The 13,587-nt window shown below is 42.7% G+C and overlaps 1 protein-coding gene across 1 annotated transcript in view; it reads right to left on the reverse strand.

The window, feature by feature from the left end:
- Positions 1 to 6,737, reverse strand: part of MTCL1 (microtubule crosslinking factor 1) — a 50,270-nt gene extending 43,533 nt beyond the window's left edge. The window contains exons 1-2 of the mRNA XM_027737054.2: positions 6,701 to 6,737; positions 1 to 746 (exon numbers count right to left, since the gene is read on the reverse strand). The exon at positions 1 to 746 is cut by the window's left edge and continues 580 nt beyond it. Coding sequence (XP_027592855.2) covers positions 1 to 689 — 689 coding nt within the window. The 5' untranslated portion in view covers positions 690 to 746; positions 6,701 to 6,737. The remainder of the gene's footprint in view (positions 747 to 6,700) is intronic.
- Between the last annotated feature and the right edge of the window lie 6,850 nt (positions 6,738 to 13,587).

Raw genomic sequence — 13,587 nt, forward strand, 5'->3', positions numbered from 1 at the left:
GCATCGCTGTCAGCATCACTATCCCTGGGGCTGGAAGTGCGCAGGCCCAGGTGAGAGGCAAGATCATAGCGCTGGACATTGGACATCAGGACCCTGTTCTCATACTGGAGCTTCATCACTTTCCCACTCAGCTCATTGATTTGTGACCTGGCTGACTTCAGCTCCTCTTGCAAGGTCCCACCGCACTTGGATGCTGCATCATCCAACCAGCCTGGCTCCTGGCCTGGCTCAAACTTGAATTTATTCAGCTCATTCGTTAGCTGCTTGTTGTGATCCTCGATTTCGGAGATCGACCGCCTCAGCAGCTCTGCTTCCTCTTCCACAAACTGCAGGTGCCTGCGCAGCTCCGTGGCTGACTCCACGGAGTCGCCGTAGGGCGAGGTAGGAATGCTTGAAATGTGGTCCCTGCTGAGACACTCTTTTTCATATTGGCACCTCATATCCTCCATCTCAGCTTTAATCCCCCTGTTCTCCACCTCCAGTTCCACTATTTTTCTGCCCAGTATGTTGGCTTCCTCCTCCACCAGCTTCAGACGAAGTTTCAGCTCAGCCTCCCTGGTGCTGGGTGGGCCCCCTGCCTCCCCGGTAGGCAGGGGACTGTCCACATCTCCATAGATGGACTTGTACTTCTGGAGCTCCTGCTCCAGTTCGTCCTTCTCCCTTCCCAGTCTAGCCATCTTCTTACGCATCAGTGCAGCCTCCTCTTTGGCAAACTGGAGCTGGCACTTCAAATCAGCACTGTCCTCCTGCCAAGAATAATCACCCCCCACCCCAAGATTATATTACAATAGAAGCAAAATCAGCAGCTTATTTTCCAAAATCTCCACCTCCCCATTCTCTGCACTGTATCTGTTAGGTATGCAAACAATACACAGACAGAGCTGAGTACACCACACAGTAGACACATTTCATGGCTTCGTCTTGGTTAAATTGGCAAAGCAACTTGACCAGAGTTAAAGAGGAGGAAAAAAAAAAGTGTGCCTGTGCAGGTGTTCAGTGATGCAAGAGTGCCAGCACAATGTTTTTTCTCAAATACTGATCACATTTTGTGGAAAATAATGACTCAAATGAAAAGGCTCCATGATTTGTTGGCACTTTTTGTTACATTTATGCTTGATGGCACGCTTATTCCCCTTTAGCATCATGAAACAAACACTACACAGATGAATTTGCTCATCATAATCCAAAATTTTGGATTCCTTCAGACAGAAAGCACAAAAAAGGGTGTGCTAAACTGCATGGCTGCCTTGTAAAGTGAAGACTTTAATTACTATGATCTCATAATGCTGTGAAATAGATGGAGTTCCTAACTAATTTTCCAAATAGGAAGCAACTGTTGTCTCTGCTGCTGTTATTATTAGGATGGAGAAGATTGTGATCTCTGTTTCTGGTATGGACAACTGTTCACAAGGGAGATTGGTGAAAACGTGAGGAAGGAAAGATAAATTCATTAAACTGTGTTTACATCCAAATACATCCCATGTGAAAACCTGCATTTTTCAGGAAGTACCAGGGTATAAAAAGGTTTTGTTTTATTTGTGTGTGTTGGGCATTTTAAAGCACTGCATCTCAACTCAAATGAAAACTCTAGTGTGTATTGTGCTGAAATAAGAGACAAGGTTAAGTAATTTCTAAGCCGATGAACAATTTCTCTGCATGAATCACTTTCATGAATTGTCATGGAGATACAGGCACTTGGCCTCGAAAGAGACACATTTATCAGCATTAGCAGTATAATGGAAGGCAGGCCTTGAAAGATGATCTCTTGAGACGGTAGATTTTATCATTGTTGGTAGGCCATGTGGACATATGTGCAATTTTCTATGGAAACTTCATTTCAATCCCCGGAGCACTGTTATCTTTCACAAGCACCATTTTGTTATAATTCCTAATAATGGAAACCAAATCCAGAAGAAAACATCACTGACTTTAATTGTTCACCCAGATCAGGCTAATGAAAAAAACTAAAGATTACAAAACTAATTACGGCTCAGCAATCTGAGGAAATTATTTAATTTCTATAGCACACATCCTAGCACATTGGTGACAGTGTTTTCTATGTTACCTAGATCAATTTCATCCCTTTCTATTTAGATATATACTAATTATGTCTTAATTTCAGCTATTAATAACTAATAAGAGAAGTAATTGGTTGTATACTTCTGAACTCAGTCAGCTTTCTTATTGATGCTGCTTGCTGCAGGTTGAGACTTAAAAAAACCTGAATAGTAAAAAAGTAGCTTACATGTTAATAACATATTAGAGGTAAAAAATAGTCAAAGTTTCTGTTAACACTTGGTTTTCAGTGATAACCAAGAATCAAACATAACTGCAATCAGCTTAAATTCTAGTTATCATGTTTCTGGCACCAGAAATAAGAGTTTTGTATGAATTCAATCAAGGTGCATATGATCGGTTAGAAGCGGAGCCTCTAAAAGATGGGCTTTCTATCTTCTCTATTGTCTCCTTGCATGCACATTCCTCTTTTTCACACGTATATTTGCAAATTGCTTTTCTCTTTATAACTCAAAAGTGCAAATTAAGTATCAGATTAAAACCTGGCAAAATTCCTTGCAGCCTCCGCTGGAGTCACTCTGAATTTTGGTTGCTCTGGCTGAATAAGGCTGTATGATTAAAGCACCATCTTTGGTCAGGGCTGTACAACACATTACCTCTGTCTCTTCTACCATGGAGAATTAGTTTTTCCCCACAGCTGTAGGTTTTGCTTTTAGGGAAATACAAAGATCACAAGGAAAGTTACAGCCAGACCAGTGCTGCACATCAGAGCTCACAGACGGGGTGATTACTCCTGGTTATTTATTTATGCTTATAGCTAATTGGACGTTTTTCTTATTCTGTCTTTGTAATCCAGCATTCTTTCCCCCCGCTTCTTGTCTGCCTTCGGGTTCAATGCCCAGCCTTGAGTGGCACTAGCCGGTGCCTTGCACCTCCCCAGCTGCAGGCAGCTGAAGCCATGTCTGAGGGAAAGGCAGCCTGCTCGCACCCCTCTGTCCTGCCTGGGAACACCAGGGGCCAGCTCCTACCCAGGGGTCAGAGGGAGCTCCAGCCAGACATCCACTGCCTTTCAAACAGTATAAATAACAGTCACTGTGTCACACTTGTGACAACACACTCAGCATTTTGAAGCTTTTGAAGAAAAGGAAAAGGCTTCAATGAGTTTAGGGTCAGGGTCCCAGTGTTTTTGCTCAGCATCACTGCATGACTCAATGCATTTGTGGAGTTAGCATGTTATTATAGCAGGACAAAGCTACTGTTAACTTCTTTAACAGCATTACTTTATTGCAAGGTTTCGTCTTAGCAAATTCTTTTTCTTGGGGGGGGGGAATAAAAGGATCAAATTTGTAAGTTTTGTTTTTTGCAAGTGCTGAAAGAAACAAGTTTTTTCTTTAAGCAAATACAAGCCTCACACAAAACAACAGAGCTGACGGATGTTAATCTTGCCTACTAAATATGGATCCCATCTGGAAAGGTGAGAAAGCTCTAGATCTTCCCCGCTTCCCTGCCAGGGAACGTGACTATTGAAAATCCCATTCCCCGGACAGCTTTTTTCCAAAGGAAAAGAATGATTAGGAGAGATTTATCAGCCAGATCTAAGCATGCCAGAAGGGTAGGACTCCAACCTTCATGCATCTGTCCCTCAGAAACTTTGCGTACAGAAATATCAGTGATTTCTTGATCAGTTGAAACCAAGTAGAAACAGAGAGAGGGTGAGACACCCACACAGACAAGCAGAGTTTTGACATATAAGGCAAACTAAGGAGAGGCCAAATCACCAAAATTAAGAACAGTTCATGACACAAGTTCATAATAGTTCATAAGATAAGTTATATCATGGATGAAAAGAAAGGGAAAAAAATAAATAAAAAAAAAAAATAGCCTTTCCATCTTTTTGGAGAAACTAGAGGCTTAAATCCCAGAGGCTGAATCTGGACTGTGGCCTCCTGACTGTATTAAACAACCAGTATGCAGATGCTTTCCTAAAAGGTATACATAGGACAAATCATATAAAAAGAAAAGAAGGAACAGTAGTGTAAAAACGTTCCATCAGTCATGGTGCTCATCACAGACTTTAAGAGATCATTAAGGATAAATGGGAGTTAATGATTACTGATAGTGATTATTTGCATGCAAATGCACCATGGCTCTGCATGGTCCTTCAGAAGAATGTTAATGTGGAAAAAAAGCAGAAAGAAAAAACCAAGATCCCTCCCTACAGAGTCTGCAGTCTAATTTAGACAAATGTAGAATGTGGAGATAAAGAAATGAAACGTACAGGAAATAAATTAACTTCATTATGCAATGTAAATGATGGCATGAGAATGAAGAGCTGATCAAAAATTCCTCTATATGATATTTCTTTTCTGCCAAGAAGACACAAAGCTAGAAAGAGGCCAACGCCATCTCCTCTACCACCACCACCAGCTCAAGGGAACTGCCAGGCAGAAGACGGGAAAGCAGTTTTGGGGTTGCAAATCTGATGACAGGGCAGTATGACCAGCACCCAAGCATCTGGCTGAGTGCCAGCACTCCTACCTTGCGCTGGAGAACCACTTTTCTTTGTGTTTTGCCTGGTGCCTGGTATTTTCCAAGAGGCTCCGTTTTGCAATTCTGCTGAATAAAAACTTTTTTCTTCAATACTGCTAGAGGTGAGTAAGTGCTACCATGAATTCTGTTTTTACATGACTTCAAGACAATCAGTCTCGTGTATTATTTGCTTGATATGCCCTGCAGTGCGTGCAATGTTCCAGCTAATTTTCATGACGAGTTCTCAGTAAGTAAAAACACCGGTCTTGCCATATTCTATACATATCTGTAAGCATGTGGATGCACAGAATCTAAGTTTGTAGTTGCTTCTCACTCACAAAACATATAATGGGTATTTGAAATAACTCTGTGTATTTAGGATGGTTGTCCCTCAAGAGCAGCATTTTGATCCTACTGGGCTATATCTGTACCAACCCTTTTGGGCCATGCCACAGCACCCAGCGGTTGTTTGACCAGGTTGGGCACTTGCTGTGGTGCACTCTGATCTCCACCAGAATACATCTCTGAATGGATACCTGGGTTTGAAGAAGGCTCTAGGTAACACTCAAGAGCTGGGAGATAGCTAGGACATGTACCTGTAGGCTGGGCCATGTCAGTATATAAGATTGTTTCTCAGTCTTTCCTACCCTAAAGAATTGGTGAAGATAACTGAGTGGCCACCTCACAGAGTGCTGATGCAACTGTTCTCATTTCCAAGCCCAAATCCTTTCCTTGCATGAGTTACTATGTGTGTGTGTACAGCATAAAAGTTTTTCTCCCCGTGTGGCTTCTGGGATCACTTCCCCACATTGCAAGTGGTGCTGAGCTCACCCTTGGTTACTCAGTTAATTTTGTGAAGTCCTTTTTAAGGCTTCCCAAGGCAAACTACAACTACTCTTAATGCCTGGACTTGGGCAGAGGAAACAAGCACAAGAATCCATTCCCTTTGCACAGCAATGTATTTCCAGGAATGAGGAAAGGAAAGACAGTGCTGCCCACAAACCCCAGTGGACACAATTGTGCCTTCACATAGCTTCATCTCTAATCTGTATGTGTGCAGACACGTGTATATATTTCATCCATGTATTTTACAGACTTGAAGAAAAAATAAACTCTCTGACCTGACTGATGACTTAAATAATTCCCCATAGCAGGCACTGCAGGAAGAAAGCCCAGTGCCCAATTTTAAGGTCTGATTAAGCCATGTTTGAATCACCTTGGCGGGGACACTCAGTCTGCCATGTCCCAGGAAAGCAGGCTGAAGTCTCTCGGCCACCACAACCCCCCGCTCTGCTCACTCAGCTTCCTGTCCTACGCCTTTAAGTTCAATGTATTGTAGTTACTAATTATGGTTATTATTATAAATCAACGGATTTTAAGGCTAGACAACCCATAGGTCTTGGTTGCATACACTAATCCTGCCAAGGGGGCAGCAGGGGAAGTGCATCCTTTCTCTAATGAAGGCACGATGTCACTCTTGGCTCCTTTCCCAGAGAGGTGAAATACTATCCCCATCTCTCTGGCTATAAACAGTAACTGTACGGGTGCTGGGAAAAGCTTTAACTCCTATGGTCAGCATAAAAAGCAGAGGAAACTGGGCAGACCACTTTCCTGAGAATGATCAACCTACGTGATTCCAATAAAACCAGTGTCCAAAGGGAGACTGAGTGGGTAGCTTAGGCTCTGTGTTGTACCTCAGATCAGGGAGTACAAGTTCATGTTCTACTCCCCTGACACCAGAGAGATCCGACTCTGGGCTGCGACACGAGAGCTTGCGTGGTGTCATTGCAGTGTGCGAACTGCATTCCCTGCCAAGACACTCATTAGCACAAAATCTTTGGCACTGTGTATAAATTTAGTTAGTCCCTAAGCTGTGATCCAATTACTTTGTGAGGAAAGGTGATTTTCTCTTCTTGTAGAAAACCTGCAGCCTGAATCTATGGATACAAGCACAATGAGCCCAAGAAACTGCACAGTTTAGAGACCACTCTTGTGTCCTAAATTGCTTCTACGTTATCTCTGGGAAGTCTCAGTAGATCAAGGCCTAATTGCATTCTAGTTAATATGCCTGATGGCCCTGTCAAAACTCATAAAAAGAAATTTTGAGTTTTAGCATGTGATTTTGCTCAAAGGTGCATGTTCATGAAAACCATACCTGGGTAAATGTCTTTTTTTCTTTGTGAATTTCTCTGCTGCCTCTTCTCTTCAGGGAACTCTGCAACAGAAGCAATGCTGAGTTATTGACAAGCTAAACAAAAAGCCTGCAAGTTTGGCAGGGCTCACCACTATACAATTAATTTAGGAGAAAGAAATAATATTCTCCTGAGCAGCTGGGGATTTCATTTTTCATAGTAATTGTTTAAAAAACCAAGATGATCAGGTCCTTGTCAGTGAATTTTTCAATGTACAAAATTTCCCACCAAAACAAGGAATAAAATTAGTTAAAACTTCACAGAGCGAGGACGCTCCCTACCTCTCGCTTTTCTTCTATGGACCACCTCATTTTTTTGGCAAAACTTCCTTTCTGCATGGGGCAATGATTCATGTTTGATTAATCTGGGGCAGAAGTCCAAGAATCTTACTTACAGTGGATGTGAAACACATTGTGGAAACCTCAGAGGAAAGCAACCCCCTCCCAAAAAATAGGCAAGGACATTCATGTTTAAGCTGTGTGGTGTAACATAATTGGTTAATCTGTGCTAGCAAATATACTGAGGAGCCCAGATAAAGACCAGGTAACTCTCTGGGTATTTCTGAATTTACCTTATAAATCAGATTTGATTGGCTTTGCAAATCTTTATATCCCTTTGTAAACAAGTTTTTTAAGACATGGAAATGATTTCATCACCACTGCTTCGTTTTCAGAAACTTCTCAGCACCCAAATGGAAAAGCATGGTTTTCCTGAGAAGTGAGAGGTGGAGCACCATCAGCACATTGCCAGTGTTTGCACTGACTTGTGTCTCAGGACCCATGTTCAAACCAGTGTGAGGTGGGTCTGTTTAGAAAAGACATAAATTTGACACTTTCCAGGTTGAGGTATCAGTAGGGATCAACAGGTATTTGGTAAAAATTTAGCCCAGTGGGCTATATCCCAGTCTCTGTTACCCACACTAACCCAATATTGCAAAACATGAGCCCAGTGAATAGGAAGGGAAAGGAGGGAGAGGCATCCTGTTAATTAGCTAAGCCCAGTCTCGTGCCCAATCATCAAATGACAGAAAACACGATGTGAGCGCGGGGACCAGCACACACCCCCCATGCAAATCCTAACCAAAAGCTTTCCCTGGCTTTGTGGTTTCTGACTGTTAAGATATGCAGCTACTGCGCATTATAATTATTGCACACAAAGACAAATCTCTCCTTCTGCTCTTTGTTATACATAGTTAAGTTTTTAAAATCCATTCATTCACAGCACCATATGCCCAAGACATACTACGGTTTATTTTTGCTAATCTGCTCTCTGCTTTAATCCAGTGATTTCCTATAACTAATGAAGCTGAGTAAGAGAAATGTCTTATTCTGGATACTGAAACAGTTTAATAAAAAAAGACTTTGAACACTAAAATCATCATATGAGAACCTGTTACACAAGCTTAGCCAGGATAAACAGTTACTGTTTTCTCTTGTTTTTTCTTGATTTTTCTTTTTTTTTTAACGTGGTGTTATTCTGAAAGCAGATGTGTAACTGAAAGCAATTACTAGTCAGCAGCATCATGCCCTGGCATGCAAGATGCATGGCTATGGCTGAAGAGATATGGGGCATAGCCCTGGTCCTCACACTCACTTCTTTTTCATGACTTCAAACAAGAGCAGCTTGAGAGAAACGAGGTTGTTTGGATACTGCATTTAATTTGTAAGCTAACTCCATGCACAGTTGTAGCAAACAGCTACTAATTCTGCTAGAAGTGAAAAACCTTGTGCAAAATGCTAAAAACCTCTTGCTGTTAAGTATAGGCAAAAGACTACACTTAGACACATCCAGCTGTAGAAGCTAGGGGATATAAAGACATGGGCTATGGTATGCAAGAGAAAGTAATAAAGCCTCTACTGTGTTATACAGGATAAATAAGGGGAAGGGAATTAAAATTTAGGTAGATGACATGGCTGAGAAATAGGTAGGTAGTGATCTGGCTTTGGAAACTGTAAGCTCTGCTCCTCACTGAAATAATGCATTTCACAGATCCAGACTAACAAGTCCGTAACATAGTGCACTAGATGAGGCCTTGCTTTAAGCATTTTCACACTGTCCCATTTGGATTTCTGTAAGAACAACCTTGTGATCAGTGCTCAAGTGGGAGACTGGTTTGTATTTCCACAAGGTAGAGACTCAACCTTAGGTTGAGTCTGTTCTCAGTGTAAGAAAAAGAATGCTATAAGAAAAAGAATGGACTATTTACCTCTGGGAGTTACAGTGGATTATAGGGAGAAACTTCCCTCCCATGTGTCAGTGGAGGGCTAGAAACACAAGCATGGCAACAAGGGACTGCCTGGCCCAAACCCCCTAACCCAACACGAAAGCAAGGCAAGATCTCCATTTCACCACTGTGGGACCAGGCTGCATGTGTGTATGCAACAGCAACCAATACAGCTGCTATTTTAGCTGGACTAAGGGCAGAGGCTGCTGCTGCAAAAAGAAGTAGGTGGAACACACTTCAAGCTTAAATTATTTAAAATGCAAAATGGTCCAATAAATGATCATTTCTCTTTGATGTACAGGAGATTGGCATCAGAAGCTGATATGAATTAATGCTAGAAGGAACATTTCTACACTACTTTTTATACTCAAGAGACCAACCAGGGTTTGCCATCTACCAAAACGTGTTTCAGTGACGGTTAAGCAAGATTTTTTTAGTCCTTTGGTTAAAACAGTTTCTTAGGGAAGCGGTCATTTGCCAGACATTTTCTACCTCTACCTCTTGGCTACCAAGGAGAGCTAATATCTGAGTGTTTTAAAAGTTAAACTTCCCAAAAGATTATTGGATGTAGCAACTACAGTCTTAACAACAGAAAAACTGCAATTATTTTCACTTTCCCTAGGAGACTAGCATGGACAGGAAGAGGTGTTTTGTGACTTTTCGTGAATTCCATTTTTAACCGTTCAAAGAAGAGTCCTGTAAACTGAGCAGTGAAAGCAAGACTACCCACTCCAGCAAGCACAAGTCAATGCACTGGAATTAGAGGTTGAACAAAACATGGAAATAAAGTTTGAGTTAAGAGCAATCCTACATGTAAACACATGATAGGTCCCAAGTTTTCATGTTGAAGCAAGCGCTGAGTAGGATGAGAACTGAGCTGTGAACAGGTGTCACTAGAGAAGGACTTTGAAAATGAGGGAACCAAGAGGCACTAAGAGCTGCTGACCTGTCACTTTATTCACTGCTGCTGAGAGGAGCAAGTAATTTCGGGCACAGCCTGGCACCTGCAGGCAAGCGTGGGCTTGCTGTCAGATGCGCATCAAAGTGAATCTGCAAAATCAAGTAGTCAGTCACTGAAGTGACAACGTCTGCAACTTAAAAACAGAGAGGTTGGCTTGGAAAGTCCAGCCCTGAAGGCAATTTCTATCACTGTGACATGTGAGGAATCATGCACAAGCATCACTGGCGCTTATGAGCTGTATAAATAATGTTCCGTGCCAATGATGGCTTGCTACCGATTGCTTTGAAATGGATAATCACAATTTTCATTTGCATTCATTAGAAAATACAGCCTGTGAGGGATCTGACATATTTTAAAAAAAAATATGCACAAGTGACCAAATCCAGCAGCAGGTAAAGCAGACTGCTTGCAGATTACCAATAACTGCAAGGCTAACGGCTTCAGAACTGCCCATTGGCTTTTCATAATAAGAGCCAAATTCTTGCTAGCTGTTGAGCCCTCTCATGTTCAAGAATGAACAAAACATCCAGAGAGACACAATCTCTGTCCCACAGAATGTGACTCATTGGGAGATCTTGCCAATGGACCAATTCTTTCATAGTGGTTACTCTCCAAGAAACACCAGTGATTTAAATGAAGGTAATTCTGCTTGGCATCTATGTGAATCGGAAGAAAACCAGATCCTCTTGTTAACAGATGGTTAGAAGGTGGATTTATCCCCAAGTGATGTAAACCAGTGTTTGTTAACTGCACCACTAATCACTCCTCAGGAACACTTCACTGCAAGCGTTTTCCAGGCACTGTGCAGGACTGCCTAAGAAGATTATAGCAGGGGATGCAAAAAGCTAGGAATCTCCGTGTTCCTTCTCCAATAAACTCCCTCCACACAAATGCAGCCCTGTTGGTCACCACAGGCAGTTTCCCTTTCAATTTCTTGCAGTTTTGGACTTGCCAGACCCTAATATTGAGGGGGTGCATGATTGCCCTTCATCTTACTGCTTCAGACTATCCTTGCTTGTCCAGTCTGGCAGATAAAGAAAAAACACTTTGTGCACAGCTCTGGCACTCTTAAATCACTGATGAATAAACCCTTCTAAGAAAAGAACCCTGAAAGAACTTGACCAGCACCTGTTTTTTTTAGGAGGGGCAGATTTCAGCTATCACACTGCAGCTGTTCGGTACTGTTACCTGCCCACTTGGTGAAAAGGAAGCATTTCCCATTTCTGTAGCAACATCCCTTTTTTAGGTAGGACAGGGTGGCTTCCCATTCTTTCTTAAGGCCTGAAGTGCTTCTAAATCCCAGGTATTCAAACAAAGTTTTGCTTTGCTGCCATCCCATGCATCTCTATTACAATGGCTGTGCAGTGAAAGTATGGTGCCAGCTTTTTTTTTGTGAGCTCTTGTATGTATCTATGGGATGGTTAATGGAACTGGAAAATACAATGACATTCTAATTGTTTTTCAATTGCTGTAGGCCATTGAAAAAGATATCTCACCAAGCCCTGATAAAGCTGGGCTTGACGCAAGTGATCTATATCTCCATTCATTCCCACGTGTGTTTCATCTACCTGAAACCCCTAAATACTGTGATATTCATCATTCACATGACCTAGCAAAGCAAGCTATGTTTGAAATATCATAAGCATTACAGTTCAGGATAAAAGCTATCCCTTGAGTAAAAAAGCAGCAAAGCACACTAGCTTTCAGCACCAGCTTAAATTTCCCTAACACTGCATTACTCTATTGTGCTAAGCTTATGAATAGGGGCTTTGGAGGAGCCTCTTTCTTTTGCCTCTAACTACGAATACACCGCACTGTTTGTCTCCCGTGGCTTCCTGATGCCCTTCGCATGTGGACTGATATCACTGTCGTGATATTAGTTGGCTTGTTGTTTACAAATAATGTGGTGTGACAGGTCTGCGACCGTGCTGCAGGGAGGGAAACAGCAGGGTTGCACCTGCTGTCTGAAGCCCTGGAAGGTTAGACAGCAGCTCTCAGGAGGATAGGAGACAGTTGGGCTGGCTCTGTGTTCAGCTCACTGCACACCATTTCACTCAATATTTGGTCAATAGAGTCTGACATGGTGACCTGAAACCAATATAATAATTCTTATTAATATAATAATTACTTAGTAATAATTGGGAAAGGATATAGCCCAGTGATGTAATAATTGTTATCAATATAATAAATTAAATACTGCAACAGAGAGCTGAAATCGTAACCACTAATACATGTATCACTGTTTTATAGAATTCTGCCCACTTTTCTTAATGACTTCTTAAATTCATTAAAATATATTTTAAAAGTCCCTGCCCCATTTTGTTAAGACATAAAATACCCAAATTACATCACATTTGTCACAACACATAAAGAAAATGATAATACCCTGAGACTAGACTTTCCTTTTTTTGGGGGGGTCCTATTTCAGGTGAAGAAAACCAGAAAAAAACAAGGTAGATCATTGCAGACAACACTGCTTCTTCCCCTCCTGTTTCACTAGTGCTGAGACGCTGATGTGCCAGGAGCAAATACATCCCTCCAAGCTCATCACTTGTCCATTTGTGCAGGTATTAAATGTGAGTTTCACACACTGTGCCCATTCCTTAACCCCACACCACAGGCACATGTGCTAACCCTCTGCCCAGGCACCACCTTGCTTCCAGCCACTGCCACCACATCCCTCACAATCCTGCCAGGGAGGAGAGGTAGCCACACTGAACACAGCAAGGGAGTGCTGCCAGGCCTCTGCTGCTCCATCTCCCACCCTATTACGCCCGTAATGCCCATGGTAACTGTGGCTGGGACCAGCCGCCCCCTCCTCCCTACCAGTGCAGGAGGCAGGAGCAGCACCCCAAATTCCCCTACATCAGCTAGCCACAGTCATCAAGCACCACCCCCCTCCTGCTCCCTGCAAACGGGCTGGGAGCCATGTCAGCCTCCATCCCTTTGGGAAAGAGCCTGTTGAAGAGCAGGGCTTAATCCGAGTGGTATGTGCTGCGCTGACACAAGCAGAGCCCTCTAATTACCTCGTTAGTGTCATATCGTAGCAGACAGCCTGTGAAAAATGTACTGTGTACACACAGAAGCAGACCTGCCCTGAAACAGTTTGCCAATCGGAACAGTCCTCATCCTGGGCCACAAAACCTTATGGAATGATACATGCCTGGTGCTCATACCACAGGCAACACTTCAGCACACCGAGAGAGAAACAGTGTTCTTCTCCGAGAGGGCAAGCATCCAGCACTGCAGCCAGCAGTGCTGGCTGAGGCTCTCTTTGCCACCTCTCTGGGCAAAACATGGGTTGCAAAACTCCCTGAGAAGACAAAACAACTCATACAATCTGTATTTTTTCTATTGTTATGACTCTTACTGCAGCACCCTGGGCAAACCAGACAACTGCTAGAAAAAGCAGCCCCCAACATTCCTGTCCTGCCATCCACCATCTACCTTGCACTGCTTGGTATCATCTGCATCACCCAATGCTAAAACTGGCTTAAAATAGAGGTCAACTGCCCTTCCCTTCTCTTCTCCATGAAAATACTCTCTAAAACCCAGCCTTTTCTGAGAGACTGCAGCAAACACACTGCTGTCATGTCATAGGCCTCTCAGTTGGGGAGCAGCCAGCTAAGGTTGGCTTTATGGAATGGGACTGCAGGCCAGGCAGC

Source organism: Pipra filicauda, unplaced genomic scaffold (genome assembly GCF_003945595.2).
Source record: "Pipra filicauda isolate LSUMZ 115617 unplaced genomic scaffold, ASM394559v2 scaffold271_size1040873_pilon, whole genome shotgun sequence".
Lineage (NCBI taxonomy): Eukaryota > Metazoa > Chordata > Aves > Passeriformes > Pipridae > Pipra > Pipra filicauda.